General features: G+C 36.5%; 1 protein-coding gene across 1 annotated transcript in view; it reads right to left on the bottom strand.

Annotated features, from left to right (window-relative positions):
• LOC107222865 (ras-specific guanine nucleotide-releasing factor 2-like) overlaps positions 1-16,731 on the bottom strand; it is a 113,429-nt gene that overhangs the window by 50,432 nt on the left and 46,266 nt on the right. The window contains exon 4 of the mRNA XM_015662387.2: positions 4,950-5,056. Within this exon, the coding sequence (XP_015517873.2) occupies positions 4,950-5,056 (107 nt within the window). The remainder of the gene's footprint in view (positions 1-4,949; positions 5,057-16,731) is intronic.

The raw sequence follows: 16,731 nt of genomic DNA, 5'->3' as shown, positions 1-16,731 counted from the left end.
TCGGAGAGATAGATAGATAGATAAGGTTTATTATGCCCATGGCAATGTTGGACAAAAAGCAGAAACACAAGTAAAGTAGTAACAGGACATAAAAAGAGGTGAATCTAAATGACATCGAAAGTGTGAATACGTAAAGGAAAAGTAGAATGTTACAACAGAGAAAGATGACAAATACGAATAGAATAAAGTAAAACTAAAGTATAATAGAAGAGAAATAAATAAGTAACTAAATAAATGAATGGATAAAATGAAAAATAAAAATGAGAAATAAAAAATAAATGAATAGATGAATGCATCGACGAGTTGTTAAGTGGGTGAAAAAATAAGTAAAAGAAAGAAAAATTGCATAAATGAATAAATAAATAATTAAAACGAAATAAAACTAAATATAACTAGATAAAAAAGACCAGACAATTTAAGCGAAAAACTAAACAGAGAGACTAGCGCCTTTGTTCTTTCGATTCGAAAAGATGCGCGAATAATCGACTTTTAAATGCGAGGGGAGAAAGGAGGTACTGAAATATTTGCTATTGTATTTTTCCCTCGGGACGACTTGGACGAAAATTGACAGTGCATGTCTTATATATTATGTTTTGTTTTTGAAGTTATACTTCTTTAGGCGCGTTATGAAAAACTGATGAGAGTGAAATTTCAAGATGCGCGCGCATCACTGTAACACAAAATTAACAGGATGAAGTTGCCCACTCAACCGAATTCATTAAGTCTCGAAAAATTTGTGAATATTAGTGAAAAAATTGTGCTAAAATACTTTTTCAAGTGCTCCAATATAATTGAGGTTAGTTATCCGTATGTATTATTTATTGATATAAATTAAAATATCATTATTTAATATAATTAATACTAAATATTATTAAATTATCAATGTTGAATATTTATTATTGGTTTTTTAATATTTACAAAATAAAGAAATAAATTTAATAGAACATTTAATAAAAAGTTCGTGACAAAAATTTAATAGATTATTTAAATATAATGTAAGACATCCGTTATTTGTTTTATTGTTTTTTAATGATGCCAAAGAAGTATAACTTCTCACGCGCGTACATAAGTACACGCACCAATTTTTGTTTATTTTTTACCAGAATTTTGATAGAAATTGTCGATTTGGACAAGTTCCGTTTTCGATTTCCGTAATTGTCTATTCTTTTAATGTGTGGAATACCAATAATGGTGAAAAATTAAGCGTGCGCTGAAATTAAGCTTGAATACAGAACCTTTAGAAATGTAAGTCAGAAAACTTACGGTCAATTGTCATGTGTATTCAAATACTGTATCGTGATACATTGCAGTCGGTTATTATTTGATTCCTTCAAATATCTGTTTCCTCGTCAAAGCATGTCGACCACGACTAACGGAGGCATTTGTTTAATTTTTTTTAAAGACACTCTGTCACGATAAATTATTAATTATCGGGAAACACCCGCATCCCTTGTTAGCTGTCTCGTGTAGCTAAAAACGGAATCGCAAATTGAATTCACCTTCCCCCTGCGGTTCTATTTTTAGCATATTTAACGCAAAGAATTTTACGCATTTTACACGTGAGAATGCTCAACAAGTTGACAAGGTTATGCTTCGCTTTTTCTCCTTTTTTCTTCTCTAAACGAAGCCACTGGAAAATTGAGAATCTGTACAGCGTATTTTTCAGCGCTTCGAATCGACCATTGGGGCCATCATTAAAGAAACGCACGTATATTACACATCACGTCTAAAAAAATAAATGTCACAATTAAGCCCGAGTATTAAATTGATCTTTTACAAACATGGAATGAGCCTAATTTGAATTTTGAACAAAGGCAAACGTTTTTTTATGAATTCGAATTCGTTTCAATAAACAAAAAATACGATGAAAAGCGATTACTGTCCAAAATAGAATCAGTTAAAGAAAATCGTATTGAAATATCACAATTGATTGATTTTTAACTGTGAATTTGTGAAATATTTGACTTGATCGTTTTTTGGTATATTTTACGGTCGATCAAATCATGTTGAATACTGGAAAACAAAAAAATAATCCTACTCATTACGACTTTCGTTGTTACGGCTGAAAATAATTGCCGATATCAATAATGGATTCATTGATGAGATTACAATTTGTCTAGAATGAATTTTTGTCTTCATACTATCAGTAGGAGAAAAACAATTAACCACTTTCTATGACCAGTGATTTTTACTTTTCAAGTCCAAAGTACTGAAGTAAAAAACTACTTACAATAGATAGATATCTCGATTTGAAATTTTTGGATTTTCGTGCGGGTTTCGGCTCACGCTTAGAGTATGTAGAGTAGGGCAGTTCAGAAAAGGGTCTTTGTCTTAGATTTCGCTCTTCTCCGAGATTATTACACTTTTCCACTAAAATATAGTACACGCGTAGGGCTGGGCTGTAAACATTTTTACTACGATCTTAACGACGTTGAAATTTCCAAACATTCTAGGTTTGGGAACTTTAAAATTGAGATATCGTTAAATCCGTCGGTGGCTACGTTTTGTACGACGTAACAAAAGTTTTTGTAAAACTTAAGATGTGCGTGATTCTTTTTACTACCGAAAAATATATGTCGAATATTCGTAAGAACTAATTCTTTTAACTTTCAAATATTAAAATATTTCTCTCTTCTTCTAATAATAAATCGATGTGACAGTATTTAATATCGGCTCACATTCCTCTGGTTTCGTGTGAGCTCTTGTTCACTTTAAAGCAACAAGAGAATTAATAGCAGTGAAATATTTTAATATTTGAAAGCGCATGAATTAAGCGCATTATACCAAAGGGGAACAATCAAGAGCAGAATCTAGCAGACTGAGCGTTCGACTGCGCATGCGCGAGCCTTGTCGAATTTCGATGCAGGCTGACCAACCCACGCATCAGCCGTCAAACGCATCTTGTAAAGGTTATGAAAGTGATGCTCATTTTTTTACCGAAGGCAGATCTCGAACGGTTGATGGAGTAATTCGAGAAAGCTTGGCAAACTGTTATTGTCAACGAACTGACGACTGATGACTGCTACGCGTCACCATGACAACATAATTTCAATTCGCTACTCGACGCTAGTGGGTTTGACGTCTCATACTCTGTTTTGAGTAAGTTGGCTGCCCTGCTTTGCATACGAAGATATTAACCGGCGCGCGATCTCACCGACCAATAAAGCTCAATTATTCTGCGCATGCTCAGCCGGTAACTCGGTTTGCTAAGTTTGTCCGATTCCTCCCGGTACACTACAAGCCACACGTAGCTTGGAAGCCCAAGTATTGAATGCCGGAATTTCATGGGAACCGCAAGGTGTAGCTTGGGATTCAGAGAACAGCCACACCAGACCAATTTCGATGGAAGCCTATAAAGCACGCTTTACGTGTACGTACATTATTTAGGCCACCCCCAAAATAATGCTCCATGGATATTGGACGTTATGCTTTATACGTGGTTGCGACGCCAGTACAAACTCAAAGTGCCTTCCCAGAGTCACTGCGAGTGCTAGCTTTAACGGCCTCTTCGAAATTTCGTGTAACTTATAGTTCGGTTGGATGGTAAAGGCTTCTTCTTCAAGCTGAAAGCACGTCTCCACTCACTTGGTATCGCGGTTCCGAACAGGAGTTTCGATTTCACGGTTTCAAGCACCCTGATCGAAAAGTACTTTTGCATGTATACTATTTTTCAACGCTAGAGATAAACTGAGTTTAGAGCGAATAGATACACTGAATTGGAATTGGACACAGTCGTAGTGCGAAAAAAGTAGCCGTCGTTTGACACCCATCGCAATAAACATTATCAACTAACTCCAAAAATGAACACTATGTGCTCGTAGAACATTTTTTTTCAACGATGAAACGATGAAAATGCAAAATTCAAAGTTGTAGTAAGATAAATAAAATAAAATCTACCAAGTTTTCCAAGTAAATATGTTTGTTTTTACAAAAGTTGATAAAACGATGATTAGACATCGTATCGTAGAATGTCGTTGAACATTTTTGACGACTAAGCTCTGTGTAGATACAAAGAAGGCGCGCCCGAGCCTTGTACACGAACAACTTGGCACAACACTTCGCATCTTCAGCCGCGAAAGCCTGAACTATCCACCTTCTTGAAGTTTCATTATCATGATCATCGAGAACGCTTCGCGAATTAGGGCTGTACGAGAAATCTGTGCATTACGGTACGCAGTTCACGGCGGATTGCAAATTGGACCGTCACAAAAATAATCGTACCAATTACAGTAAATTTTGAATTGGACCATAGCTCATCCCGATATTTCGACAATATTAATTGCCACCGTGAAATATCGTAATTAGCAATCAACCAGCCCTCGTTCTGAGACCAGGGTAATTCGATTCGACAATTTTCTGCTCTCCGCTTAAACAATCATGAAAACCGTTCAATTACCGAATCCTGCGAATTTTGATCACGCTCGCAATTTAATGAAGTAATTAACCAGGCCGGTACGAGGCGCTATTTTGTTTTAATATTAAATACAACAAACCAGTTTCAATACAGCCTGAGGCCGATCGGGTGAATATAATGTGGGATCGACGAATACGCACGCAAAGCTGCACCCAAATCGCGGGAATAGTCGGGAAAGATTCGTTCAGACTGAAACAGAGAGTAAATTGTTTCGACAAAATGTTTAGCCCGCTTCTGTCCTTTTTCGTTTTTTTTTCTTTTTTTTTTTCTCTTATATCGGGTCGACCGTCTGCCTCCAGGAACAAAGAAAATAAAGGCATTACGGTTTCCATACCAGCTTAACAGAGCTTCTCGAGCCATGGGAACGAAAAGCGACTGTTTTTTTTCTACCGAATTGAGCAGCGAGACACAACAAATTCAAGGCGAATTTTCTGATGGCTGAACAATCTTTACAGATCGAATATGATGTGCTTACACACGGATTCTGAGTTCACGTGTACGCCGCAACGTGGTAAACACCTCAAGATCCCCTTACCTTGCTTCACGGATGGCGTCTATCCACAAACGGCAATCCGTTTCCGTGGCTGCCCGAAGCTCGTATTGACGCTGATTTTCTCGACGATACGAGATGGCGAAACAGTGCTGGAATCAGAAGAATTCATACAGATATTTAATGCTGACACTTCGTTTATCATTCTTACACTGCAAGAAAAACGTGCGGCGTCAAATTTCGTTAACCATAATTTAGAGCCAATCCATTAATTATGATACTATTTTATGTAAATACACGACCGACTGACGTTAATATGATACTATCTATTGTAACGATATAAGACTTTAATCTGATGTCAATTTAACACGATCTGATGCCAATCTGACACTATCTGGTATCAGTTTTACAAATGTAACGCGATCTAATGTAAATCTGGTATTATATTATATCGATCTAACACTGTAATTCGATGTCAACCTCATACGGTAGACTCTCCGTTTGATATCGATTTAATACTGTAACAGGATGTCATTCTAACACTATCTGATGTCAATCCAACTCTACCTGATGCCAATATAACACAATCTGCTCTTGAAAGTTCGTATAGATTTCAGAAACGTTTTTGTAGATCGACCTGGATTAAAAACAAAGTACTTATACTTCTTTTTCGAGACTATGTCTTTTTTTGCGCGAAACGTACTCAAAAGGTAAGAATCAAAGGATTGTCCCTTCACCCTTATAAATTTCGGACTTACTTACAAGGATTTCTGAATTCTTTTCAAAAGCATTGGGCGAAAAAATTTGTATTTTCCAAGATCGCTAATGTAAAAGTTCGACTAAATTGTCTGAAACCTGAAAATTTCTCTGATAGCGAAGTTGAAAACTTTTCTACGGGATCGAAGACGGCGAAATCAATATGGAGTTTTCACACATCGATGATTTAGAACTTGAAATTAAAAATCTCAACTCTTCTCCGAGATGAAAATCTTCCGAGACCTGCAAGCTTGTATAATGTTTCGAAGGTTGAAAACAGCACGACGATTGAAAAAATCATGCTTTTCCTGGTATTAGACCCCTAAAAACGAAATTTCCTGCATCCCCTGGACCTCGTTTGCGGTGTTAAATCATTCAGAATATATTCCTTGCCGCTTCGGTATCAGTTAAGTGAGTGAAGAGGCCGCGGTAGCGCTTTTTTACCCAGAATGTTGAAGAAAGAGAGAGAGCGACTCAAGAGACTTATTCCACGATGCGCGGGGCTATTCACAAGGGATTTCGATCTCGCTTTTGACGAGAACGCGAGCAGCGAAGTCTTCTCGAGGATCCAGGCCAAGGGTATCTGCATTTCAGATCAGTGCAACCTCGGCTCGGTCACCCCTCTACTTTTACCGGAAATAGGCAGCGTAAAAGCTAAGAGTAAGATTTCATTTTTAATCGTACATACGCCTTGCGCTCTAATGCAAATATCAAGATCAAGAAAAAAAATTTTCTTCGACCTTCTCCAGACACTCCTCTCCAAAGATGCTGTGATATCTGTTAAAAAGATTTGAATAAGCGAATATTTAATTGGGAGGAAATTCGTTATTTGGATTGGAATTTGAAAAAATTGATTATTCATCGTGACCGTACATGGAAAAATTTTAGGCGAAATTTTCAATTTATCTCATTTTTAGGGATTCGATGGGGTTCAATTTGACATCTCGAGCACATTGTCTTCTGGCTGCATGTAACAAGTTGAATCTTTTCTTTTCTGTTATTCTTAACTGTATAAAATCAAGACAAAATGTCAAACATGAATACTGAGAAATGTACGAACAAATAGGAGTCACTAAAATTCAAATTTATTTCTCACACTATCTGCATATTGGTAAAAAAAAAAAAAAAAATGTTATAATTGAGTAGAAGATAATTACACGCGAGAATGATGAAGGATTCCAGGTAATAATAGAAAAGAACAACATAAATATAAAAAATAAAGAAACAAAATCAAACATAATAAATGAAGAATCAATTTTCGTTCTAATTAGCGAACTGTAAGAATATCTGCGAATATCTTACCATTTTAATATTTACCACGCAAGTGGTTAAAAATGTTCGAGGTATTGTTGAATTCGACTCAAAACAAGCCTAAATTTTTCAAATTTCACACCACCTTATTAATACAAAGTCTAAAAAATGTTGTATGAACTCAAAAATTTATAAAAGAAAAAGTTACATCTTAAATTGCACGAAACTTTTAACAACTATATTCCTTGTATTTTGTACAAGAAATTCATCAGACTATGAGTAAAGTTCAAAAAAGATGTCTATATATCGCTGAAAGCCAATAATTCTGTCTCCTCGACGGTGTCGTTTGCAAAATTGTAGAAACGCAAAATAAATCTACAGACTTTATGCATCGAGAAAATGATTTATTCTAGTATAAACGCGTTGAACGATTTTCTTAGCGTCGATAAATTTTTTTTATCCTTACACGAATGAAAAATGCTTTCGGAATAACGTCGAAAAAATAATAAAATGTGAAATAAGGTTATCGCCATATTGTAAATTTTTGTAGCTTTAACACATTTCAAGCTTGGTTCAGAGACAAACTGTTGAGTTTTTGGAAGCGAGTTTATCCGTTCCAAGATTAATACCTTTCATTTAATCGTTTTTCTGCAACATGAACCATTAACCTGTAACACTTTCGAAGTTTGTATAAAATAGAAAACGCTTTTTTCACACAGAAAAACTTTTCTTTACAAGTTTTGTAGTGACGTTGATCGAAAACGAAACCACCACACTTTCAATATTTTCTAAAAATTTCTCATTAATGAACGATAATTATTTTTATTGCGCTCTGTTTATTGTAGGAACAGTGGAAGATTTGAAGAAAAAACTATCCGCCAAATTGTCAGAATAGAATTTAAAAAGAGAAGAAATAACTTTTTTCCAATATAATTTTTGTGCCAAAATTACTGTTCGTTTGTGCGAAACTGTGATGAATATGACGAGATTGAAATTTTCCAGTCCGAAAAGCCTTTCATTCGGCTTTTAATATCGCACACCGTAAATTGCGAATCTATTGCGGATGTTCGTTTGATTCCGGGTGTAAAATCGGAAAATATTTGACGAAACGTTCTTTTGCCAAGTTCAGAAATAATTCAAAATTTTCATTTAATAAATATCCACCGTCGAATACGCGTCGATAGTTTATCGAAAAATTATTTCGACACGAGGGATAATGATCCGAGAAAATCCGAAGCGATTTCCGCGGTTGACGCATCGTCGGCACGTCATATATAAAATAATTATACCGGACTGCAGGAGTAAAGCCCTAAATTCGATGCTGTGATCCAATTTCGAGAGAGGCGATTCAACAAGGTGAAAATCGTGCGGAAAATCCGAGTGACGCAGATCGTGTATTGAACAGAATATGCAAATGAAATACTTGTCGCCTTCGTAATATATAATCCGTCATCGGAGGAATTTATTATTTCTAAATTATAACTTGTCCATTTTTTTCTGTTCCGATCGCGTTTCCGTGGGCTACTGAAATATCAAAGTTGACAAGATATATCATTTTTTAAACCCCGCTTAGTCAAGTTATACCAAAAAACAAAATACCTAAACTTCAAACAAATTATAAATTCAAACCCTCATTATAAATCCCTCGGCCCAAATTTATGAAAAGATACTAATATAACATAGTTACTGAACGAGTACTCGTTTTGCACGTAAGTTCACAGCGTCACAAGGACAAAGCGGAGAATGAAAAGAATTACCAAAAAATCAGCGGAAAAGACGTCTTCGAATATTATACTTATCCTCGGGTCCGAAGTCGTTGTTTTACATTCCTCGAAGGACGGGTGAATAATTCAGCGATGTGATCGAAGCGCAAGGAGCTTTTCCGGCGCTTCCTTTATCCTCTGTTAGCGTTTCATTATTCAACAATCTCTGTCCCGGCAAGGGGGAGAAGAAAAAAACTTTACAAGGATGGTCCAAAAAGTGAAAGTAAAAATAGGAGGCAGGTATCTGGATTACCAGACTTACATCACATGTATTGTGTTGTTAAGCCTTCTAAATTCCCAAATCAAATTTCGCAATAATTCGGAAGGCTGAGTTATTTCGCTAAGGTATTGAAGAGAAGTGTTCCATTTATTTTCCGGTGAAAAGAATCTGTACATTCTTCAAAATTTAAACCAGCGGCCAATTAGATCAGTGAAGAGCCAAAAGAGTTTGTGCTTTTTAAAAAGAATCGACAAAACGTCGGTCTGCTTCGAATGAGCAGCAAAAATTGGGAGGTGAAATTTTTTGCGAAGATTGCAGGCTGCTTCGGTTTTCAATAACACCGCATGCGGATTGTGAGCTTTAAAATAAATTACACTGTATTTGAAAAGACGTTATTCAAAGTTCCCATTTTTTCAAGGAAAGTTACCGAAAGTGAGTAACGGTATTACAGCGATCCTTTCAAAGCAATGGTTTGCATAATTGGTACAACGCCAGAAAATATCTTGAGTACCTGCGCCATTGTAATAGGATATAAAAAGTTTACCGGAATTTGCGAATTCACTTGTACTACCTAATTCTGTCGGCTGTGTCAAGTGACCTGAATAGTAATTATTGGAATACCAAATTGAGTTGTTTTTTAGTCATATAAGTTCTATTTTCAAACTTTACTTACTCTTACAGGTTTGTGCATGCGCCAAAAACTTCTTCGGGTGATGAAGTAATTTTTGAAAAAAGTTCTAGTAGTACGGAAAAGGGAAAAAAGAGTCCAACGAGGTCAGAATATCAGAGTAAATCTTAATTTTACGTTTGAAAACATGACGCATAATTCTGTTCATTTCAAAACCGAAAACTGTGGACCTTAAACTATGCAATCGGCTGAAGCGAAAATTTTCACTGCTCTTTATTACTCTTCTGGCTTCATAGTGAATAAGAACTCACGCGAAAGCGGAGGAATGTGATCCAATATTAAATACCGTCTCATCAAATTATTATTACAAGAAGAGAGAAATAAAAAAATTTAACCCAGCCTTCTTGCGTGAGCCATTTTTTAGTAGAAAAGTGTAAGAACCTCGGATAAGAGCGAAATCTGAAAAACAGGCCCTTTTCTGAATCGCTCTGCTCCACATTCTCTAAACACGAGCCAAAACCCGCCCGAAAATCCAAAAATTTCAAATCGCAATATCTCCGCAACCGACGCTCATTGGATTGAAAATCAAAAACCACTTTATGAATCGCAGGTCTGTCCGTATCGCGTCGAGGTAATATCGTCAAAGTGCATTGTATTCACGCGCATGTGATGCAACTGCATCCAGGCAATTACCTCCCACCTGTCGGAGCAGCTGCGCCTGCTTAGTTATTAACCAAAGAATTATGCGTTAATTAAAATCACACGCGACTCCGCCGCTACAATTGCGAGTCAAATTTACCTGCAACGATGCATACAATGTAGATTGAAGACCTGATATTTGCAGGTTCACTTTTCGCTACCTGTACACGAGTTTATTAATTGGCCTACTTGGCTATTACTTCCGGCAATATGTTTGAATAATACGAGAAGCTGTGTGTGTTAACTTAACCAGATCCGATTCCTCGACATCCGTTATTTTTCTTGAAAGTTTATCCTACGGTTTCGAAAACAATTTAAACCACCCGCGGAAAAATTTATATATGCAGCAACGATTCTGGTACTCTACGTGCATTCTCATTAATTATTCTCTTCCAATTTGTTTAACAAAATATTAGCCTAGCAGTCGATTCAAAGGTTCAGTCTTTGATCCACGCTTTTTGATCATGAAAAAATAACATTTTCAAAACACATTTATTCACCGTATAATTTAATTTTTACAACAATCGGCAGTAAAAGCAAAACAGCGATCTGCACACCGTCGGAGATTCGACAGATCCAATTACGCTGGGTGTTTCCATTTAGTATGGAAAATTTGTTTACCCCTTCCACCCATTCAGCGGAGTATTTTAAACGTATACAACGTTTTGCCAATGAAACGGGAGTATGTACATTGTACACGTTGAAGTAAAAGGTCTGTTTCGCCCCTTTGATATCTCTGTATAAATGTTAATACGATGTGACGGTGACATCGATACTGTGAAAATTGTAATTTACATCTCCGCCTGTCTGTTTCAAATATGTTCTCTAACCACTGTGATTGAATTATTGGCAATTATTAAATTAAATTAATTGGCACTAAATCAACGGTATGAGTAATTATCAAAGATACTAATCGTAAGTCGCTACGTCAAATACGGCAATTAATGTGAACAAAATTATAGTAATTAAAAGCGAAATGAAACTGATGCTGATATTATCAATAAATAACATTTTCAATATAACGGTATCAGAAGTGATGAGCTAATATTGACTTCGTAAATAGTAAACCGATCAAACTCCAAATACGGAGACCAACCTTTTCTGAAAGCGCAGAATTTTCTGCTCGGAATTGACAGCGTCGAGGGAATAACTTTTCAACAATAACTCTTTCAATTTCCGCCAATTTCGAGCGTTGAAATGCCTTCACGACCGATTTCCGTCAACCTCCGTCAACTTTTATTTTTGTCAGGCAGCGATATTTCTGCTTAACGCGAAACGGTGGCAAACCGACGTGAAATTCGCAAGGAATATCCAGCGGCTGGCTGATTACCAAAATCACTGCAGGTGGGAATTGAAACGATGCATTATTTCACAGTTTCCACCCAAAGGCCGTGGAGCCAACGATTATTTTTCCCATTACCCGCGGTGATGTTCATGGAATGTTCGAGGGAATTGGCCGAGCGCAACCAGAACCAATAAAATATGGAGAAACAGAGGCACGAGCAACGCGGCGGATACAGAGAGGCTTCAACTGCATAATATATTACGTTCAAATCTCTACCTTCGTATAGGCGATTCCTTAAAATTTCAGGACCGAGATTTTTGAAAAAAGCAAAAATTTTGACTCCAGCTATTTCGGCCAATTTACCTAAATTTTGAGCAAGTGCTTCGATGAGATCCTCGTCGATTTTAACTCTTCGAAAGCTGTGTGTTTCGAGCTTTTTATGCGATCACGAATCTGCACATATACGCATATATTTATTTGCTTCGGTTTTGTTTCAAAATTTAATTTAGTACTGCTATTTTTGCATCCGTTACAAAGTAAAAAGATTTATTCGCGTGACGTTGATCTATGAAAACGTTTCTGATACTCTCAGAAAACCACCGAGATTCATTGTAAATGATCTGGAATTTAGAAATCTATCTGATCCGTTTCATGAGTTTGACAAGTTTCAAATCTTCATCGTCATTCATTACCGACAATTCAAGAAGAGATCAGATTTCAAGTTGAGAATTTTCTAGCAACAAATTTCGCGTTAAATAAATTCCATGCCAAGATTTTTCTGCTAGATAGTTTCAATATTTGTTTTTTAAACAGATTCTAGTAATTAAAAAAAATAAAAATAAAAACAGGAGGTTCTGCAATTCTTTCGTCAATTAATTGCGTGAAAATTGTAGAAGAGAGGAAAACGACAATAAGCATTACGCGATTTTAGTACCAAGGTTTTTGAAAAGTAAGACAGGCGTTTAAATGTTAATGAAACAGCCCGATCTAATGTATAATCGAATTCCGATGGGTAATGAAAATTAGTCAACTAAATGATCTGCTGAACCAAAACACAAAAAATTGAATCCCTGAAAGCATTGATCTGAATTGAAACACTGAGTTCCGGGTTTCAATTTATAAATCTTCTCGCAATTCTTGTAATCGAAAAGAATGAGAAATTCGGTGTTTACATTCAACTCCGATACTCTCGGGGCATGATAAAAGTTGTCAAAGTCAAAGAGGTAAATAGAAATTTGCATGCCGGGTCTTTTACCGAAAATTATCAGAACGACCCATACGTTGTATACCTTGAGGCTAAACGTACATCTGGAGGAGGCACGTGCGTTTACAAGAATTAAATGAGCTAAACTGATCCCTACGGAGCCCTAAGGGCTACCAGTATTAGCAGGACTAACCAGCCCTGGAAAATGTTGGCAAAGACGTTTATACAACGTGAGTATATTTTAAGCATTTTTCCATGCTTCTTTCCCGTACACAAAGCACCCGTTTCTATGACGGTCGAGTGAATCTGCGATTGCGCATGCGCGGAATACAGAAAATCCTACTTTTAAGTCCTAGGAGTTGAAAGTGGTATTTTCTGCACTACGCGCATGCGCTAGCGAACAGAAATCTGACATTACGCGATCCTAACCTCAATTTCGTGAAATAACGTGTAACATACTTACTGCCTCACGTATTTGCAATATTCGTCTTCGACTCAACTACGACTCACATTGCAAACTTACACTCGGTCCGAAAAAACCGAGTTTGCCTTCTTATTGCGCAATATACTGTTAGAAATATATTTAGAAAAGATTTTCGTTCCCTCGGAAATGTTCGCACCAAAAAATAAAACGTTTTTGTGGTAAAAATTTATTACCTACCATGCACTGAGTTGGAAGTTTGAAATGACTTTTGTGTGTGACAAAATTGTTCTGACGAGTCCGATGTATTTTTTCATTTTCTCTGCCGGAGAATCGCCTGCTTGTGAAATAATCATAAAAGTTACCGAATCTGGCTTTTCCCAATTTGCCTGGAAGCCTCAATTATTCGAATCGATTACACTCTACGCCTACATCGAACCGCCTGCAAAGTAAATAAATCATCGCAGAAAAACTTTCTAGTCATAAATCGACGCGGTCTCAATTTAACTTTACACAAGTTAAATTAAATCTATACAGACTTTACACACGGATAAAATCTAAAACAAAACATCAACTCAATTTCTGATCGTAACTTTTGACAGCTGCAACGTTTAGTAACGAAATTATAGTAATTTTGCCACTCTAAACTCTTGATCGGTGAATTTTTTTTCATACGAAACGTTGTGCAGAGTTGATTGATAAAAACTGAATGAAGAAGAGAAATGACAATTAAAACAATAATCGATGAAAATTGATAGAAAAAAGAAAGTAGATAGAAAAATTGGTCTCGATTTTTTAGTTGGTTGGAATTTTGCAATTAACAAAACATTGTGTAGATTTAAATCGCCATGTCACGTCAACTTTACCGTTTTACAGACAAATTTTCATCACTTTGATAAATTTTTTTTCTTTTCAACGCACGGTGTAATTACATCAAGGCCTATTTACCATGCTTTTCGCCAAATTTTAATTCTGATTAATTGAATATATGGATATCCTGTTTTTATACACATCCAAGTTTTTCATTTCGGATGATGAATCGTGAATATTTTGTAGTTTGAAGATGACTGACGAAAACATTTTAATGCAAAGGTAGTAAAAATCGATGTAGGCAAATTTATTGAGTAGCAACCTAATGAAAATTCAAAACTACTTTTCTCCTAAAATATATATATATAAACCTATATTTGAAAAATAAACTGCTTGCCGCACTGCTGCTTACTTCAGGTAATAAATTATACAGGCAGTATAAATTAAACTCAAGAAATACATTTCAAACTTCCGTCAGTTCGAATATCCCACAACTTAATTCTTTATTTACCAACTTAAGTATTTTCGAGAAATTAAAAAAAAAAAATTACAACCTAATTAATTTAAGATCGAAATCAAATTTCACATATTAGTTGAAAACACATTATATTCAATTTTTCATTTTTAGAACAAAAGTAAAGATGAGAGGCTTCGAAACTTGTGATTTTCAATAAAAAAAAAAGTACACATGTATTGATCCAATCAATTCATGTATACAGAGTGATTTTGTAACGACTGCACGTTCCCTTGTTTGCTAAAATTTAATGCGCACGCGTTACGATCTGAGAGCTGTGTTTTGCCAGGAGGACCAACCGTTATAAATTCAGAGGACAGGTCACCGCTGTATATACCGAGACAATCTCTTGAAACTTGGAAATCAACCGCGCATGCGCCAAACAATTCAATCTCATTGGTCGGCGAAATCTTTCCGCAGCGATATTCTTGTCTGCGATGCAGGCGAGCCAACGTACACAAAATGTGTACGATTGAATTTTCAAAGAGCATAAGCATTAAATTCCGACCGTTCTTTGAAGAATCAACTTTCCGACCCGATAACAAATGCTTCCCAAACCTTTTCGAGTCACTGCCTCAATTGTTTGAGATTCTAACCTCGAACATTCGTATCAACTACATCGCTGCCAGAAACAGTTTGACAGCTGAAAACTCGGGATGGCCATCCTGCGCGAACAGCCGATAAAACTCGCGCATGCGCAGTTGATTTTCAAGTTTCAAGAGATTGTCCCAATATGTAACCACAAAAATTTTAACAGTTTACGTTGTTCGGCGCAACTGCGAACAAAAACTGTAAAAATTTATCAGGTTACTTTTATGACCGTTGGTCGCCCTGGTGAACAGCCGCACTCTGATTCCAGTACGTGAGCATTGAATTTTAGCAAACAACGGGCCACGCATTGGTTGGGAATTCCCTCTGTATAATATCGAATGTATCTACCAAACACGAAATACATTTCTGTCCTGATTAACAAGCCCGCCCTAATTGAATTCGCAGAGGAAATCCCCTCGGGGCTTTTTTGTTTTTATTCGACATGTCGCAACCTCATCAATCAGTCTCGATTTTGATGAAAATTTAATCGCGCAACACGAATCTGACAATAAACAGTGCCGATGAAGTAAATTATTCAGCGAAACATATGATAGATGTCTGCGATCGAGGCATCGTGTGAATATTTAGCAAACAACTACGAGACTGGGGTTGAGAAGTGTACAATATCCGGTAGTTCCAGAGAGTTACGGATTCCCAACCATACGTTCCGTATACAACCCTGCGGATAATTATCTCCGCGTGGCAAGTATATTATCTACGAATTAATTAGTGCCTTTTCCCTGGACGGCGAAACTCGCGACGTAACTTTGAAAGCTTTAAGAATTTAAGAGGAACGCGCAAATCGGCTACATGTATAACATTCCCTTGGGCGTAGGGAACCGAAGGAAGAAAAGTAATTGGCCGGATGCCTCAACCCGCGGGAATTTTATTTTCCAATTTTCTCATCTTTTCGGATACCCGTAATTAATTAGAATCTATAATGCTTAGCGACGGAATTACGGACATGGCCCTCAACTCTCGAAGGAGACTCGCTTGCGCAATAATTCTCCGGCTCTAATGGCATGTACAAGACATGCTAAAAAATCACCTCCTGTATTCCCATAGGTTTTAGTAACGAAGTATGGTTTCGATGTATGCCGCTCAAATTATTCACTGTAATTCTCAGACGGATTTTTTCTCAACAGCTGATTTGTGATGTATCAAAAATCGGCCTTGAGTGAACAGCAGATCGTTATTAAAAAATTGTCAAATCTTGTTGAGGGGATATTTTTAATCACACAACAATTTTCCAACTAACAATTTCAAACATTTTGGCACTCTTTGTCTGAATCGAACAATTTTTTATTTCTTGTTTCACCCCTAATTTTTCCCAGTATCTTGAATGAAAATATTTTTTAATACCGTTCAACGCGTCGCGAATCAATTCAACGTTATGTTCGTTACGACAAACATTGATGAACAATGGTGAGTAATTTTGGAAACAGATGCGCGGATATTTACCGAAATCGGAGGTTTCTAAAATTGGCACAATTTCCAATGCCGACGTGGAAAATAATATCCCCAGGGTACACAGTTTAATAAACGTGAGTGCCGTTGAAACTGGTTCTCTCAGTTTCCTCGGGAAACCTTTCGAGAAATCCTCGAACAAACATCTCACAGCTACGAAGAAAACGTATATATATATTTAGTTACATAAAGTTTTATAACTTTGGCTTGATGTATGA

This window comes from Neodiprion lecontei, chromosome 3 (genome assembly GCF_021901455.1).
Source record: "Neodiprion lecontei isolate iyNeoLeco1 chromosome 3, iyNeoLeco1.1, whole genome shotgun sequence".
Lineage (NCBI taxonomy): Eukaryota > Metazoa > Arthropoda > Insecta > Hymenoptera > Diprionidae > Neodiprion > Neodiprion lecontei.
Note: the sequence above shows the minus strand (reverse complement) of the source record. Positions and strands in the feature narration are given on the sequence as shown.